Consider the following 19,000-nt stretch of genomic DNA (forward strand, 5'->3'; position numbering starts at 1 on the left):
GAGTGTATCAGGGATGCACATATTACACAGACATACAAGGCAGGCAAAACACTTCCACACATGAACTACATTATTTTAATTTCAAAACAATTAAAGAATGGGAGGCACATATGATGCAGAATTCTAGGAGATATTTTCACTTTGACACATGCAAATACAGTATATTCTCTCCAGGGATAGAGGTTACAATGTCCTGTATTAATCTGCCTCAGTGTCTCTTACTGGCCTAATGCAAGGAAGAGTCCTCTAAGCAGTCTATAACCAACAATTGGAAAATTCGTGTGGAAATTAACAGCAGGATTCTGCCCATGGGTTTGGGCTAGTGTTCACATGACAGGACACATGGAGCAAACACCATAACACCTGAATGCCTTTCATGGATGGACCCACAGGTATTCTGGCATCCTGTTGACCTTCTACCTTGATTCCTAGTCAGCCAGAGAACCAAGGATTCTACTAGTCTTACCTCCTTCAGGGCTGAAGTATTACACAACTCCCAGTCATCCCTACCCTGCAGAGGCCATAGCTTCATGAGGTCAGGCCACTCCTCTCTACCACTAGCCTCCAGCCCTAAGCATGACGTCTCCACCATGCAGTGAATAAAGGGAGGAACTGAACCGGGTAAGCAACCACAGAGCACTCCAGGGTCAGAGACCATTGAACACTGCACCGTGAGATCACAAACATTGGAGGTAAGGTAACCTTACTAAACTCAGGACAATGGGACCCCAAAAGGACAGATTTAGAAGATTTAGGCTGATTCCAGGAGGTGAACCATGGATCTGAACATTAGGAAAAGAGACTGTGTGGAAGTTGACCTGGAGGTTGTTCACAGAACTGTGTGTACTACACACTCCAGTAAGGACTGACAATGAGGCTTGTCTTAGGGTTGGAGTCCAGAAGCATTATTGACCCATCTATGTAGGATTAGGTGCTGAAATATCTCAGTGGTCTTCTCCCAATGTCATCTGTAGTTCCTCTCTGGTCCTACCAATGAACCCATTTCACTACCTCTACCCTCTGCTCAAGGATCTGAAAAATCTCTTGCTTTTGTATTCTTTATATGTGAGCAAACTCTAGCCCATCTGAGAACTGCTCCACCTCTTCAACCTCATTTTAAAATTACTCACCCAATGTTGTCTGAGAGACGAATCTCCACTTTTATCCTGAGAATGATTTCTCAGGATTTTAAGTGGTATACCAGACACCTTCCATTCCATGGTAGAACTCTTGAGGATGGCGGAGACAACAATCAGTGTGGTAAGGTGATATCACATAAGATGCACAACCACAGGGTAAGTCACTGAAATAAAGCAGCCAGAACATTCTTCTCAAAGCCTTGGGAGAGACTCAATGAGAAAACTCCAAGAATCTAGCTATACTCTGAGGATCTTTTATCCTTCTGTCTGAAGAATGGAAAGAAGTATGTCTTGGGGTTTTCTGAGGCTCACTAGGCTTTTGATCTGTATTTTAGAAAAGTAGGAAAAACAGTGGGACACACTTCCAGAGTTCAATCTTCATGTGACAGTGACAGCACAGCCATGGAATGCACATGAGTCAGAATTGGGTTAAGGTGTCAGGAGCAGTCACTTAGTCTGAGACCAACTGTCCTTTCCTCTGGGAGGTGAGGAGAGCTTCAGAGAAAAACAGCATTGATAAATTTGGCTGATGCAAGGTCCCTGAGCAGCCACTGTAGTGCAAGAGCAAGGGGCCTGCTGTAAAACAGAGCAGATAAGACCAGCTTAACTTTGGGTCTCTTTCAGCATCCTGTAGCAACTGGCAGTTGTGGAGGATACTGTCTATTGCATGTGTGCATATCTCAGAAGGATTCTTCACAAACCAACCAAGATACAGAATTGTGGAAGCCAGGCTAGATGGGCTAGATGCTCATGACTGTTCCATTATCTCAGTCTCTCTCTCTCTCTCTCTCTCTCTCTCTCTCTCTCTCTCTCTCTCTCTCTCTCTCTTTCTCTCTCTCTGTGTCTCTGTCTCTCTCTGTCTCTGTCTCTCTCTTTGTTTCTCTCTCTGTCTCTCTCTTTTCTTTTTCTCTTTATTCTCAAAGCAATCTTTTTCAGAAGAAAGAAGCTAATATTTTTGGACTGAAACTAGAGCCTACCTTGTATCTCCTGTGTATGCATTCTTGATGATCTTTCCATCTATCTAGGCAGATGACACAGAAGCTAGTTTGTGTTCCTGCTATGATCAACTTACCTAATAACCTTAACATTCAAAGGACTATAACATAGAATGAATTTTTGAAATCCTACTTAAAGCATTTATGAGCTTTTGTAATGAAAACCAGAAGTAGAGTTCCGTATTTCCCTTCATCAGAACAATGAAACTTCAGTTCTGTGTTCAGTTCCTTTTCTTCTTTACCTCCAGACACTGCATCATGAATACTCTGTCTCAAGCCAATGGCACCTTTGCCATCCATCTTTTGAAGGTGCTCTGTCAAGACAACCCTTCAAAAAATGTGTGTTATTCTCCTATGAGCATCTCTTCTGCTCTAGCCATGGTTCTCTTGGGTGCAAAGGGAGACACTGCAGTCCAGATATGTCAGGTAAGTTCCCTGTCAAACCATACCCTTGTCACATGCACAAGAGCTGCTGAGAAAGATCAGTAGGTGTTAAATTTTAAGTGGTAAAATTGACCCTGGTTGTGCTATTTTGATTCAACTTTCATTTTGAAGCTCATGAATTTCACTTGACTTATTCCTTACTCTGATTATAACTTCATGTTTTTCTTTGTCCAAAAGCCTCTTTGAAGCTGGAAAATCCCTAGGCTACTTGCTTCTAGACTCAGCCAATCACATTACAAGTTAGGGAGCACTGTTTATCTAGATAGGCTATGCTACTGTTTGTGGTTTTTCCCATGCAAAACCTGGTCCTGGTAACTGCCTAGGATTGCAGCTTGGCTCCTGTCTCCTGCATCCATAATTAATAGGTATTGGGATGTGTGTTCAATAAACAAGCAAGATCCAAATAAGACTGTTGTCTGAGTTGTTTGTGTAACTGATCCTGAACCCTAGCATAGGAATATCCACATACTATTTGATGGAGCCTGGGATAAAGAGGAAGGAAGACTGAAGTAACATTGTTTTAAAGACAATGATTTTTCCCAAGTAATAACTTGAAGGAAACTCTAAATATTTCACCCAGAATTCACTTTAAAAAATTTGCCTGTGCCTTTAATCCCAGCACTTAGGATGCAGAGGTAGGCATATTTCTCAGTTTGAGGCCAGCCTGGTCTACAAAGTGAGTTCCAGGAGAGCCAGAACTATACAGAGAAACCCTGTCTCGAAAAACAAAACAAAACAAATAAATTGCCTAAATAGTTTATGCTGTGTCTGTTAGCAAAGGGATTTAAAGCCAACAATTAAGGATTCTGAGTTAGAAAGATGCCAAGTCCAAGGCTAGTCTGGGCAACTTAGGTTTAAATAGAAAGATCTTTAGGTCTTTTATTGTTTTATTTTGTTTTAATGATGGAGAAAAGAGGTTGTGATCATAGCTGAGTGGCAGAGCTCTTTCCTAAAATGTTTGAGAATGTTGGTCTGCCACAAGTACTGCAATGGACAAAAAGTATGTTGAAATCATTTAAAAACTGGTTACTGTAATCTTTTCTGTTTTTTGTTTAATGGATTTGTATTTATTCACTGGGAAGGAAGGTCAATTCCTACTTTTAATTATTTCAACACCAACCTTTCTTGCATGAGAACCATAGTTACATGGCAATCTGAGCGATCTTGAAAATTCCTTTTGCAACTAAAAGTTTCATCTCTGGTCTGAAAAATGTTTCATCTTTTCCTTCTCAGGCACTTCATTTAAACCCAGATGAAGATGTCCATCAGGGCTTCCAGTTGCTTCTCCATAACTTGAACAAGCAAAACAACCAAAAGTACTGCCTTAGAATGGCCAACAGGCTCTTTGTAGAAAATACTTGTGAATTACTTCCAGTAAGTTGTACCAGTAGAAAGATAACTTATATCCCAAGTGCTTGCTGCTTTAGAGTCAAGGGAAAGGACCCTATAGAAACTGAGAAAAGTAGGATTAAGTGCCAGCCACTATGTAGGTACACATCTAAAAACCTGCATTTCCAAGGCTGGGACATGAGAGAGTCATGATTTCTAAGGCAGCCTAGACCACATAATAAGACTTGCCAAAATAAACTTCATCAAAGTCAGTAATTCTGTTAAGATGTCTTTAAATTTTCCAAACTTGACAACTTGTAGTTTTATTTACTTATGTCTTATACTTCCCATTTGATGATTTTGTTATATAGAGTGATATCTATACTCATTCAATTTTATTAATACCATACTAATCAGAAAGTGGAAAAGCTTGCTGACATTTTATTTTGCAAAGTCACCTCCCTGAATATTTTCTCTCCAAAGACATTTAAGGAGTCCTGTCTTAAATTCTACCACTCTGAGATGGAGCAGCTCTCTTTTGCCAAAGCTGCCGAGGAGTCCAGGCAACACATAAACATGTGGGTCTCCAAACAGACTAATGGTAAGAAGATCAAGTTTCTTCACATCGCCCATTCTTGTCCTTTCTATGCATCCTTCTGTCTTCTTCCTTCCCTCCTCTTTACTTTCCCTTCTCCCCACCATGGTCTGATCTCACAGTTTTTCACAGTCCAATTGATGCAAACTAGCCAGACCACATGGTTCAGTTTAGAGATCAAGGAGTTCATGGAGGTTCACCTCAGACTCTTTCATTTTAAAACCGAAGATTAATTGTGTATGTCAAGTACTACAGAGGGAATGATATAAATGTTATAAGAAGTCTTGGGTCTAATTATCAGTATAACATTTTACCTTTGAAGGCATGGGTGATCTGCAGTGTTCTGACATGTGATTCTAACATTCCGGAGACTGTGATTCATGGGTAGACCTTCACCATAATCATGCCCTGGGGCTGCTTCTTACTAGATTCTGTGTTCTCTCAGCTCTCACCATCTTTACCTCTGTGGAAGACTCCTGTTTCTGCTTCCACAGTTCCTAGATCTAGTCCCTTACTTATATTTGATGATACTAGGTTTGTTTTCCATGAATGGCACTCTGTCAGAATAGCTCAGTTTCATTAAACTAAAAGAGCCTCCAATTTGGGGTTGAACCTTATATGTTTTGGTGTCAGATATGACAGGTTCCAAAATTTGTATTTGAGATTATTGAGATCACTGTTATTTGAACCTTAGAAATGCCTCTGCATCACCTGGTACATTCATATTTCTTCTAAAACTCAGATTAAAATTAGAATTGTTCTTGCATTCATCAATTATTTGCTACTTCATATTGGATTTTGGTCCTCTTGAGATCAGATGATGGACAAAACTATTGGGTTCCCATGTCAGGTAAGAATGGAAGGTGAAGTGATGTGAACAAACCAGGTTATATCACCAGCAAGGAGTGAAGTCAGGCAGACAAAAGCAGTGCTGCTTCTTTCTCAGATCTTCATATATGGCAGCACAAGAAAGATGATGTTCTTTCTGGAAAACATGTTCATAGACCCATACAGAGATCTGCCTTTTAGCAGATTCTACACTCAATCAATTTGGAAACTATCATGAGCCACAGGAGAGTGTTACCATGGTTCCCTCCCTACCCCACCATCATTTTTATCCTTGTTTTGTTCTGGATCTTAGAGTCTCCTTTTCTGCCTTTCCCAAATCTGATTTCCTTGAGGGACTTACAAATAAAGTTTTTCCAGTGTGTATGACCTCAAGTCAAACATGGCTGCTAGTGTTTTTTTTTTTTTTTGGTTTATTTTTTAATACAATTAACAAATTAAGCACATTTGAATAAATGATACTTTGATCTGCTCAGAAGTCATATATGTTCATGAAACACACACACACACACACACACACACACACACACACTCACACACACACATTATGCATATGGTACCTGAATGAAGTCTGTTTTCTCCAAAGGTAAAATTCCAGACTTATTGTCAAAAGACTCAGTTAATTCACAGACCAGGCTGATTCTCGCCAATGCCTTATATTTCCATGGAACATGGTGTAAACGTTTTGAAAAAAATAGGACCAAGGAAATGCCCTTTAAGATAAACAAGGTAAGGAACAGTATCCTAAACTTCTTGCCAAGTGATGAAGAAATTGCATGGAAAACTTTAATTGTGAATGTGTAGTCCTCAGAGCCTTGGTAGATACTGCATTCCATTTGTAGGGCGCTGGTCTTGATCTCTAGCCGAAAGAAAGAAAGAAAGATAGAAAGAAAGAATGAAAGAAAGAAAGAAAGAAAGAAAGAAAGATAGAAAGAGAGAATGAAAGAAAGAAAGAAAGAAAGAAAGAAAGAAGAGAGAGAGAGAGAACGAAAGAAAGAAAGAAAGAAGAAAGAAAGAAAGAAAGAAAGAAAGAAAGAAAGAAAGAAAGAAAGAAAGTCAGGCAAGCACAGAAAAACCGTTGAGATTTGTCTTTCTAAAAGCACCATTAAACTTCCTTAAAAGAAATTATATGAACAAAAAGTATTTCCTGTGTTTATGATTGTGCATTATATTGATGGCTCATACAACTTCTGATCATTTCTCATAAAACCATGCCAAGGCAAGGAAGCAAGAGTGGATGGGTTGGTGAGCAGGGAGAGGGGAGAGGGTAGGGGTTTTTTTGGAGGGGAAACAAGGAAAGAAGATAACATTTGAAATGTAAATACTGAAAATATATAATAAAAATTAATAAAACCATAGTAGAAATTGATATTCATTTAAGTTCAAGGATGCCAAAACTGTGCTGCTATGGTAATGTAATACATATATGGAGCACTAGTAAGAGTAGATAGTAAGAGTACGAGAAATATACAAACATTTATACAGTAGAGTATTTTTTAATAAAAATGCTCATTTTAAATTATTAATCAAATTATCACTATTAACCAGTATTTATTGCTTTTAAATATCGAACAGGAGTGGTTAAATATCAGTTCTTATTAGAGTATAATATCTATTTGCATTGATATTAAATTATTTTGCCATATCACTATAAATATAACTAAATGTAGTTTTCAGCCTCATAAATGTTAAACTCCTCATTAAATTTTTATTAGAAATGATTTAACAGAAATTTTAAAGGAATGATATTTTTGAAATTTAGAATTGTAATCTTTACTAGGGATAACCAAACAAATTTTTATGTTTAATGTACACTCTAATTTAAATCTTCTTGTGTCCTACTTCTGTATTTAAAATATACCACTGGTGCATAAGAAATATAACACCTGATTACATCACAAGGAGATATACAAAATTCTGTCAAAATGGACCACAACTTGTAATCAGTTAAAAATAATTTTTTTTCACATTTTGATGGATTATCACACTGTTACTTTATCACAAAGAAGCCTAGATATATGTTGATATGTTTTCCATCTTGTAGTGATTTATCTTGGGATTATCCCTGTGATTGGTTATCAGAATATAGTTCTAACCTAAACCAGTAAGTGTCCCTGTTTTTCAATTTGTTATTCTGTAAAATAGTGACCCATTGTGAACCTGTGAGTTTGTGTACCTCTGTGTCCAGGCTGTTTTCTGAGCGAATACATTTGTCTGTTGTCCAATTCACAACACTATGAAAATATTGCACTCTAATATTTTTCTTTTTATAATTGATTATGCTGTTTCATTAGGTGTAATAGATGACCATATTAAATGTTGAAAATCCTACTTCTGATCAATAGTGTAGCTAACTTTCTGAGAAAATTAACTTAAAAATAGGAAATATTTGTTATGGCTCATGATTCAGAAGTTTCAGCCCAGGTCAATTAGCCCAATCACTCCAGGTTGTACTAGTACAGTATAACATGTTGGAAATTGTATGGTAGAGGCTTGTTAACCTTACACCAGTCAGAGAACAAAAGAGAGAAATAGGAAGGGTCTGCAGCGCCAATCTCCTCTTCAGAGGCACCTGCTCACCAATACTAACTTTGACCAATTAGAACCTATCTCCTAAAGATTTGGCCTGCTCCTAGTACTGCCCCCATGTGGTAAAAAGCTTTGAAACAAGAGCCTTTGTGGATTATTTTTTAAACCCAAGAAGGGCTTTAGAATATTAACATTTGATACACATTTTTCTTACTGTATAGGATCATCTATCATTCGTCCCTGTGCTAGTTGTTGCTTTGGCAATATGACACATGCTATAACCAAATTGAAAAGAAGAACTCTACATGGAGAAATTGTCTCCACAAATTGGCCCAGAGGCAAATCTGTTGATAACTTTCTTGATTAATGATAAATGGAGTATGTTTCAACTCATTGTAGTCATGCCAACTGTGGCAGGTGGTCCTGAGTTGAGTAAAAAAGCAGACTGAAAAATCCCAAAGAACAAACCAATAAATAATTTCTTCCATGGCTGTTCCTTGAGCTCCTGCTCTGACTTCACTTTAGGACCAAATGTGATCTGAGAGTCCTAATATTAATCATCTTCCCATGTTTGGTCATAGTTTTTTATTACAGCAGTAAAAGTTCTAACAGAGACAGGCCTATATCTGCTTATACTCAATTATGTTAGTGAAAACATGAAGAGGCTGAAAGAATTTGTGGAATTGTACCTGGAACATGAATATTGATTTCACTGTGAGTGTAGAAAACACTGGAATTATCCACAGCTGATGTGGAAACCATCTGACTTCTCTCAATTATATATTTGATGTGATGTTTTCATCTGTTCAGAAGGAAACAAGACCAGTGCAGATGATGTGGCGGGAAGACACATTATTCCATGCCTATGTGAAGGAAATCCAGGCACAAGTGCTAGTGATGCCCTATGAGGGCATAGATTTGAATTTTGTGGTCCTACTCCCAGATGAGGGTGTGGACATCAGCAAGGTAAGCCTGAATATTCTGTAGCATTCACCACTCCAAATGACTTTGAGAAGAATCCAGTGTTCATTTGTGTCCTTATTAGAACAGACCTTAACATCTTCACCCTGGCAACTGCCATTTGAGGGAATAGTGTTCACAGACAGAACTTCAAGCTGTAGGCAGGCACAGGTCTTTAGGATCATAGCTGTGTCTAAGATGTCCATCATTGTCCATGTGCCCTTGTTACATGCCATAACTTCATCACTATAATGGGCAATGACTACTGTGGGTCAATGGGCTATGCATGGACAGCCTGGTCTCCAGGCTGAGGTCTCGAAACCCTGGTAGAATCCGGAGGTGGTAATTTTTGTGTACATGGGATGGAAGGTGTTCCCTCATTTCTCCAAAATCCCTGTCTCTTGTCAAAGTTACTGCCCCCATAGCCCCCACAGCACCAACAGGAGAAGCGTGTGGCTAACAGCCACATAGACGACATCCCAAGCATATGGTCTTCTGGTTATATTGCTTCTCACAGTTACTTAACAACAGCAAGATAACATCCCACTACAAGAGAGGCTGCTTGACCCCTCTTCTCTCTCTTAAGCTTTTACTTTCCTTACTCTCTCTCTAAGATTTTAGCTCTCTCTCTTCAAGCCTTCACCTTTCTTACTCTATAGCTCCTTTTCTCTCTTTCTGGTCCCCCTTCTCTTCTCTTGGCCATGGTCAGTCTCTCTCTTTCCTTTATCTTCTGTCTTTCCCCCCGCCTTTCTACAATAAAGCTCTAAAACCAGAAACTGTTCATCAGGGCCAGGGCTAAAGACACTCACCTGTGTGGGAACCACCCAGAGCCCCCTCTCCCACTGACCTCTCTTCCTTTCCTGTCCAGGGATGAGAGTGTCACCCCAAGGCCCCTATTCTCTTCTCATCTCCTCCTCTGTATCCAGCATGGGATGCTGGAAACTTAGATTTGGTACTGGAAGCTGCCCCTTGTCCACCCGCCACCATGTGGTGTCAGTTCCTTCACTCAAGGAGACGCCCACCTGGGGCCACATGGAAAGGATCTGGCAGTCCTCCCAAGTCTTCCCACCAAGAACACTGGAACTCTGGCTGGATGCAGGCTCTCTTCCTTACCCAACTGCCCCTACACCCATGGCCCCACAGACTACCAATTAGGAAATGAGGGCCACTCAGGTTAAAAAGTTACCACATTTCTTTCAACATAATCCTCCTCCATAAATATAACCCATATCATTTACTGTTGGTATTTTGTTTTAATATCTGAGAATGGAAAATAGCCTGAAACAATGTCATATATATATATATATATATATATATATATATATATATATATATATATATATCCTAACTATAAGAAACATAAACTTTGAAAACTAAGGAGGGCAAAGTCAGACATGTCATTGTAACAAATGGTGGTCTTCCTTGCATAAGGAAACCCCACAGTCTATGAGCCATCCTCTGAATTGTTGGTAGTAAAATATGCATGACATAAGGTGTCTTTCAAAGCAAAAGAGCTCCCTGCCTCTCACTATCCAGCTCTCTAATTGTGGCTTCACTTCAATAGAGAATGAGTTAAATTTTCATCAACTATTTTCCTTCCCAATACTTAATTTCTATGTAAGTACCAATAATTTAATATCTTTGAAACAAGAAAACAAAATAAAATAGAAATTAAACAATAATCACCTGGATAGTGACACTTGTCAGGATAATAGATCTCTCCCAAGGAGAAGACAGCCAGATAGCCCTGCCCTGTACTGCTTGTCCACCGTTTCCATCATGAAAATCACAAACAAGCTACCAGGACAGTGGGTTACCCATACTTCCTGGCCATTTGAGTAGGCAATTCCTGTATATGATGACAGACAGTACTATGAGCAGGGATTACCTGTGTGGCTCTGGGTAAAACTTCACCTTTGAATCTAAATGTTTCTAATTCTGTTTTTTTTTTTTTTTTTTTTTTTTTTTTTTAGGTGGAAAACAATCTCACTTTTGAGAAGTTAACAGCCTGGACCAAACCAGAGTTTATGAATCGCACTGAGTTTCATGTTTATCTTCCAAAATTTCAACTACAAGAGGATTATGATATGAATTCCCTGCTACAGCATTTGGGAATTTTGAATGTCTTCGATGGAAGCAAGGCTGACTTATCAGGAATGTCTACTAAGGAAAACCTGTGTCTGTCCGAGTTTGTTCACAAGTGTGTAGTAGAGGTCAATGAGGAAGGAACAGAGGCTGCTGCAGCCTCTGCTGTAGAATTTATATTTTTATGTTTAGGTCCTGATCCTGAAACTTTCTGTGCTGACCACCCCTTCCTTTTCTTCATCATGCACAGCACAACTAACAGCATCCTGTTCTGTGGCAGATTCTCATCTCCATAAGGCATATTTTTTATGGGGGTAGAGGTCTCTCTTGGCATCTCTACCAGCCTTACTGCTCTGTGAGGATGGACAAGTGGGTGGAAAACATGTTCCAAGATGAAGGAACTTTCACCGTTTCATTCTGATCTAGTGATGCCCACATTCAGCTCTCCCTACCCTGATATTAATTTGTGTCCTTTGCCAGGTCAGATGACCACAGAGTGTTATGGATTCCTTTATAGATTAGAAAGCAAAGGTAGTCCTCAAGATAACCTACAATGATCTCTAAAGTAACCCTAAATAAACCTCCAGTCAATCCACAGACAAACAATGACATCAAAATACATTGTCTTTTCCTGGAACCACAACACTTGCCCTCACTTGCCTTATTCTGATTTTATCCTAACAAATGCTTCTCTGGGTGAGGACTGCCACTTTTATTTCCTGGTATCTGTTCTGTATGCACATTTGAAATTCATTTTCCTTTCTGCCTACTACTCACCAGGTATGTTCCCAATACTATGGTAGTTTGGGAACAGGTGCAGTGAGTCCTCTAACAAATGGCCATTTCTATCTGTTTTCAATATATTTACATATCATAACAACTAGTTTGGACTACCAAATGCCCTCCATGCAAAAGTCATGCTTCTACAAACTACCATGATTCTCTAAAACTAAACATAATAGTCAAATTCTCTGGTCTTCAAATGCATTTCAAAATAAATTTTTTATCAAAAAACTTTGTGTACTTTAAATTTTAACTAATGCACTTAGAGGGGTTTTTCTGTTAACTTTCTGCATCTTAGATTCTCTTATAACTAGAGCTATGTCCATATGGCCCACACTATGCCACATACAGGAGGCATATTTATTTTCAGTGTGTTAGAGTGCCATTACAGAGACATGGTTCAGAATTGCCTCTTTTCCAGAGGTTCCTGGAAAACTGTTTACCACCCACATGGCTGCTTAACACTGCCTCTAACACAAGTTTCAGGGATGCTGATGTCCTCTTTAAGCTTCCACAGATCCCAAATGTACATAGTACATGAAATATTGCTCATAATCTCTCACACATGAACAAGTTTAAAATTTAAAAAAAAAAAAAGTTCTAAATGAAATCATGCTTGTGGTTTCTCAGAAAGCCGGAAGTAGTTCTACCTGAGGACCAAGCTGTACCACTCCTGAGCATATACCCAAAAATGCTCCAACATATATCAAGAACACCGGCTCCACTATGTTCATAGAAACCTTATTTATAATAGTCAGAAGCTGGAAACAACCCAGAAGTTCCTCAACAGAGGAGTGAATAAAGAAAGTGTGATACACTTACACAATGTAGTACTACTCAGCTATTAAAACGATGACTCTGTGAAATGCACAGGCAAATGGATAGAACGAGAAAATATCATCCTGAGGTAACCCAGTCACAAAAGAACACACATAGTATGTATTCACTAATAAGTGGATATTAGGCAAAAAGCTCAGAATATCCACAATACAACTCATAGACCATAAGAAGCTCAATAAGAGTAAAGAAAACATTATGTATACATTTCCCCTCTTGGTAATATGCCCCAATCTTCTTATAGAAAGGGACTGGTGAAAAGTTAGCTAGCCGTAATCAACAACGAAGAATCCATGGAATGTGAAGTTTCTCTAGACAGAGTGCACCACACAGCTTGATAATGAGTAAGCTCTCAGGCTCAGGAAAATGAAACCTTAACCTTCTCAGGGAGTAGATATATGATCCTGTAGTCAGTCAGTGTGAGCATTTTGTGTGTCTGTGAAGCCTTTTGGATTCTCCTGTTTCCCAACAAGGCTTCTGTCTATGATAACGTTGTGCTTATGTGTCTGGTACTCATATATCTTCATGCATTTTACCTTTAAAAACTTGAACTTAAAAATAAACAAAAACATTTGACTTCAATTAAGTAATGAGAATTCGGTTTCCTCAGCAACATTGTAACAGTTAAGAGAACCACCAAATCTGCATGTGTTACCATGAGTAGTGTATGTACTATTAAGACACTGAGTCCATGCTCTCCCTGGAGTCATCAGCATGCTTAAATGGATCTTGTCCTCACATTTCCTACTGGATTTCCCTTTGTATATTGTGTTTAAATATATATGTGCTTGCCTCTTCATAAATCCAATTCTACTTCATATTGGCTCCTCCTGGAATTTCTTTCTGTGGCAAACTCAAAAATTGTGAAATGTCCATACTTAAATTCTCTGGCAAGAAATCAACCTAAGGCAGGTGGCATTGGATAGCATGGCTGTGATCCTTGCCCATGTCTCTGTCATCTAGAAACAGGAAGAGCACTGAAAACATTAGGTTAGTAACAGAAGGCCAAATATATGACTACATATTTCATTCACAAGCAGTGCTCATGACTTGGAAAAACAGGAGGAAAATGGATTTGTGGTTTTTAAGAAAAGTAGGTGGGTGTTGAAGCTGGATATTAAATTGGGCATACAGTATAAAGTTCAGGAATTAGATGATGACTGTCATATAACTTTATAAGTATTGTCACAGCCCACAAATGTGTGATTTGAAAGACAAATGAAGGCAGAAAACATCCTCAATACCCTAGGATAAGAGGGAAGAGGACTGACCTAATCTCATCTAGCTCCTTGCAAAAGGGCAGAAACAAACAATGAGACAAATTATTACAGGGCATTATGTCCTCCATACATGAACTGGATAGACTGTATTTGCATGCCCCAAAGATACAAAACTTGCTCACATTAAGCACCTTATTTGTTTCACCTTTTTATCATGTACAGCAGCCTTGTTTGGAAACAGGAGAATCCAAAAGGCTTCACAGACACACAAAATGCTCACACTGACTGACTACAGGATCATATATCTACTCCCTGAGAAGGATCAAGGTTTTCTGATATTAATGTGCATCTGTCCTAGAACATTATCCCCAAGCTACCATCAGCATGTCTAGGTAGACAAATAGCCTCAGGATGTAAGAAATGCTCCTGTTCAGAAAATAGCATACAATCTTCTTTCCTCTGAGAGCACCAAACATGCATATGGTACACAGACATACATGCATACAAAGCACCACCCTGACACACAAACAATACACTATTTAAATTTAAAATATTAAAAAGGTGAAACAAGGTGCTTAATGTGAGCAAGTTTTGTATCTTTGGGGCATGCAAATGGAGTTTACCCAGTCCATGTATGGAGGACATAATACCCTGTAATAATTTGTCTCAGTGTTTGTTTCTGCCCTTTTGCAAGGAGCTGGATGAGGTTAGGTCAGTCCTCTTCACTCTTATCCTGGGGTACTGAGGATGGTGTCTGCCTTGTACTTAATAAAGAGTCTGGTTGAACAGGATAAACATTTAACTGATCTCGATGGGTAGCAAGCCTTGAACACTGCACTGAAAAGCTGCAGAATTGGCAGGTGATGTTGCCTGCCTCAGCCAGGGATGTGGGAGCCTCAAAATTGGGTTGGACTAGCTGCACTATGGTAAAACAGCAGAGATCCTGAGGTTGTCCTGTCCCAATGAACTTGGAATGGGAGAATAGTTTGAACTGAGTGAGAGGGATGGGGTAGGTGATTCTCTAGATGGAATAAAAAATCACTTCAATGATTCTGAAGCAACTTTAAAGTGACATAAGGACGAATTGGCAGGAATGTAGGGATGGAAGCTGGATCAAATGAGAGGACCAACTGGAGTATAAGACACTAGAATAAAGCAAAACTACATTTCCTTGAGAGCCCTGGAAGTTGGGTGTAGGACGCAGTGTCAGCTTTAGTGTTCTGAGGCTCCCTAGACTTTTTGATATGCATTTTAACAAAATAGGAAGGACTCAGGAACAAACTTCCAAGGTTAAAAAAACTATGACAGTGAGAGCACAGCTATAGTTTACACAGTGAATCAGAATTGGGTTAAGGCCTCAGAAGTAGACACTTAGTCTGGGCCAAGCTGTACATTTATCTCTCAGGTGATGCATGATCAAGAGAAAAGCAGTCTGGATGCCTGCAGTGGATGCAAGGTCCCCTAAGTATTTACTGCATGGGAATGAACCCTGCTGCACAACAGAGTAAATAACACAAGCATGTCTTTGGATCTGTTTAGTGTTTCAGTATCTTTTCCTGTACTATCTGGCAAATATGTAGGACCCTTTCTAATGCATACCTGGATATCATGGTTGTTTATTTCTTCCCTTCCTTTCTTCCTCTGTCTGCCTATTCTCAATTATACCATCTTGAGAAGAGAAGAACTGGTCACTATGGAAGGAGACTAGAGCTTGCCTCACTCAGCTGTGTCCTGCATTTTTCTTTTTGATATACATTCCGTCTATCTATGCAGATTAGAAAGAAGCTAGTTTGGGTTGCTGCCATGACGATACTTAGCTAGTAACCATAAAATTGGGAGGGCGTTGACTGAGAATTAATTTTCCAAATCTAATTTTAAATCTTTAAGAGCTTTAAAATAAAAATCAAGAGTAGAGTCCCAGATTTCCCTGAATAAGAACAATAAAACTTCAACTGCATGAGCACAGTTTCTTCTTTTCCTCCAAACTCTGCATCATGAATACTCTGTTTGATGCAAATAGCACCTTTGCCATCCATCTTGTGAAGATGCTCTGTCAAAATAACCATTCAAATATATGTGTTATATTCCTATGAATATCTCCTTAGCTCCAACTTTGGTCCTTTTGGTGGCAAAAGGAAACAGTGCAGTACAGATGGCTCAGGTATGTAATCTGTCACCCACATTCCTACTCTCCCTTGCCTATGAGTTGCTGAGAAGGAATTATAGTAATGTTAACACACTATTTCCTGAATCAGTGGCTAAAAAGATGGAAGACAGACTCTCTTATGGTAAAATTTATTTAAGATCAATGAGTAATAGTTTTGAGTGAAGATCTCTCAAATTTTCATCCAGATTTCATGTAGTAGAAAATAATGCATAATTTATGCTAGGCTTGGTGGCATTTAATGTTAACTAGTTAGAAGCATAAGAACGGATAATGAAAAGACCAGGGCTAGTTTGGGCAACTTAAGTTCCAATGAAAAGATTTTTCTTTTTGGGGGGTTTTCCTTTTCCCTTTTTTAAGATGGAGGGAAGTTGATGGGATTATAACTGAATGGCAAAACTCTTGTCTAATATGCTTGAGATATAGGGTCAATCCCAAGTACAGCAATGGCCAAAAGAGATCCTGAAATTATTTTCAATATGTGTTACTGAGATCATTCTTATTTTTATAGTAACAGACTTTGTAATTATTCATTGGTAAATGTCATATATTTGGTCTAATGCTTGTATTATGCTAACTGGGTCCCCCAAATTACACAATACCTCACATGTAAAATGCTGAGGGTCCCTGTCCCCAATTGGTTTTGCTTGGTAAATAGAGATGCTGGAAGCCTATGGCTGGTCAGGGGGACAAAGGCAGGACTTTGAGGATTCCTGGGGAAAGGACTGAGGGAGGAGGAAGGAGATAGCCACCATGATGGGGAAGAAGAATGATACATTAGACCTAAGAAGTGTAGAAGAGAGAACACAGCCATCAAGTAAGAATCAGGGAACATTGTCCAAAAGGGCTGCAGGTCTGGGTCTGCGGCAGCAAAGATGAAATATAGGTTTTAGTAAGTGATGACTTGGTGTTATCAGAAAGTACATGAGCCACATGAAGGCTAGAAGTGGCTTAAACATTGAGCTGTTTAAGGCATATTAGAATATAAGGCTCTCTGTCTCTGTCTCTCTCTCTCTGTGTTTGTGTGTGTGTGTTGTGTGTGTGTGTGTGTGTGTGTGTGTGTGTGTGTGTGTATGTGTGTATGTGTGTGTTTGTTTGTGTGTGTGTGTGTGTGTGTGTGTTTGTGTGCTTGTTGTTCGTTTGGGAACCCAGAACACTGGTGAGTGAGCAAAGAACTTATGCCACTTTTGCTAGGACAATTTGAGTAGCAATTCATTGGCTACTTCTATAGGCAAAGAAGGTTCATTTTTTTAATTAAGTGTTTCAATATCAACCTCTCTTGGATCAGAGCCTCAGGTCTATCACAGCCTGAACCATCTCTTCAGCTTGAAAATTCAGTTTTCAACCAAAATGTTTGATCACTTAACTCAATAATGGGCTGTAACCTGATATTGTAAGCTGAAATCTGTTTGATGTTCAGTAGGAGTAGGAAAATTCTTATATTTCAGAGATTGGAGGACAAATATTCTTATGAAGAATGGGGCTTGAGGAGTTCTGAGAATGCTAGTTGCAATGTATAGAAAGGAGTTGGTACAGATGAAGCAATCAGGTTGCCACGCATACTGTTGCTGGATGTATGTGTAACCCAATGCCAGAAAGATTATTAAGCTGCTAAATATTTTCCTATATTTGTGGGCCTCAAACATTACAGGTGTTGATACAAAACATATTTGTAGATGGAACAAAAATAATTAAAAGCTTACTATCAAATAAACATCAACAATGATGTCTTAGCAAAATAGCTTCATCTGTCTTGAATAGGACGTGACATTAAGAAGATTTTACATGAAGTTTATAGCTGCAGAAAAACAACAAACCCTCATAAATTAGTGTAATTTATTGAGGATATAAGGAAAGTGACCACTGTTGATTGCGGGCATATAGTAAATTTTTAGCTGCTACTGTATATTGGCTTAGTCATTGTTAGTAAAAAACTGGTTTACTAAGTTAATACACACCCAATGATTTGCTTAATTTTACACAAAGATTTATGAGTTGGCAGAAAATGTTTATACAGAAACACAGCTTTAGATTTTCCTCAGGAACCTTCTCATCTCTATATAATCACAAGTCAATTAAGCATTTTGGAGATTCATCAAGAAATTTGTTTTTCAGAGAAATGAAGTTGATATGAGAAAAACAAAAATTTTAGTATAGTAGACTTCCTCTTTAGTGTGTAATAAAAATTTTCAAAGTTAATACTCCACTTGGTTTTTAAAATTTTTTTTATTAGATATTTTCTTCATTTACATTACAAATGGTATCCCAAAAGACCCCTATAACCCTCCCCGACCTGCTCCTCTACCCACTCACTCCCACTTCTTGGCCCTGGCGTTCCCCTGTACTCTGGGGTATATAAAGTTTGCAAGACCAAGGGGACTCTCTTCCAAATGATGGCTGATTAGACCATCTTCTGCTACATATGCAGCTAGAGAAATGAGATCTGGACCTACTGATTAGTTCATATTGTTGTTCCACCTATAGGGTTGCAGACCCCTTCAGCTCCTTGGGTACTTTCTCTAGCTCCTCCATTGGGGCCCTGTGTTCCATACTATAAATGACTGTGAGCATCAACTTCTGCATTTGTCAGGCACTGGCATAGCCTCACAAGAGACAGCTATATCAGGGTCCTTTCAGCAAAATCTTGCTGGCATATGCAATAGTGTCTGTGTTTGGTTGCTGATTATGGAATGGAACGCCAGGTGGGGCAGTCTCTGGATGGTCCATCCTTTCATCTTTGCTCAAAACTTTGTCTCTGTAACTCCTTCCATGGATATTTTATTCCATATTCTAGGGAGGAATGAAGTATCCACATGGTGGCCTTTGTTCTTCTCGATTTTCTTGTTTTTGGAAATTATATCTTGGGTGTTCTAGGTTTCTGGTCTAATATCCACTTCTCAGTGACCATATATCAATTGACTTCTTGTGTGATTGGGTTACCTCGCTCAGGATGATATCCTCCAGATACATCCATTTAACTAAGAATTCCATAAATCCATTGTTTTTAATAGCTGAGTAGTACTCCATTGTGTAAATGTACCACATTTTCTGTATCCATTCCTCTGTTGAGGGAC

The 19,000-nt window shown here is 38.9% G+C and overlaps 1 protein-coding gene across 1 annotated transcript; it reads left to right on the forward strand.

The window, feature by feature from the left end:
* Nucleotides 1-642: 642 nt before the first annotated feature.
* On the forward strand, nucleotides 643-11,936 carry Serpinb9f (serine (or cysteine) peptidase inhibitor, clade B, member 9f). The gene is made up of 7 exons (NM_183197.1): nucleotides 643-692; nucleotides 2,383-2,560; nucleotides 3,812-3,952; nucleotides 4,391-4,508; nucleotides 5,935-6,077; nucleotides 8,688-8,843; nucleotides 10,811-11,936. The coding sequence occupies exons 2-7, from the start codon at nucleotides 2,393-2,395 to the stop codon at nucleotides 11,216-11,218; spliced, it is 1,134 nt and encodes a 377-aa protein (NP_899020.1). The 5' UTR covers nucleotides 643-692; nucleotides 2,383-2,392; the 3' UTR covers nucleotides 11,219-11,936.
* Nucleotides 11,937-19,000: the final 7,064 nt, after the last annotated feature.

The sequence above is a fragment of the Mus musculus genome, chromosome 13 (assembly GCF_000001635.26).
Source record: "Mus musculus strain C57BL/6J chromosome 13, GRCm38.p6 C57BL/6J".
Taxonomy (NCBI): domain Eukaryota; kingdom Metazoa; phylum Chordata; class Mammalia; order Rodentia; family Muridae; genus Mus; species Mus musculus.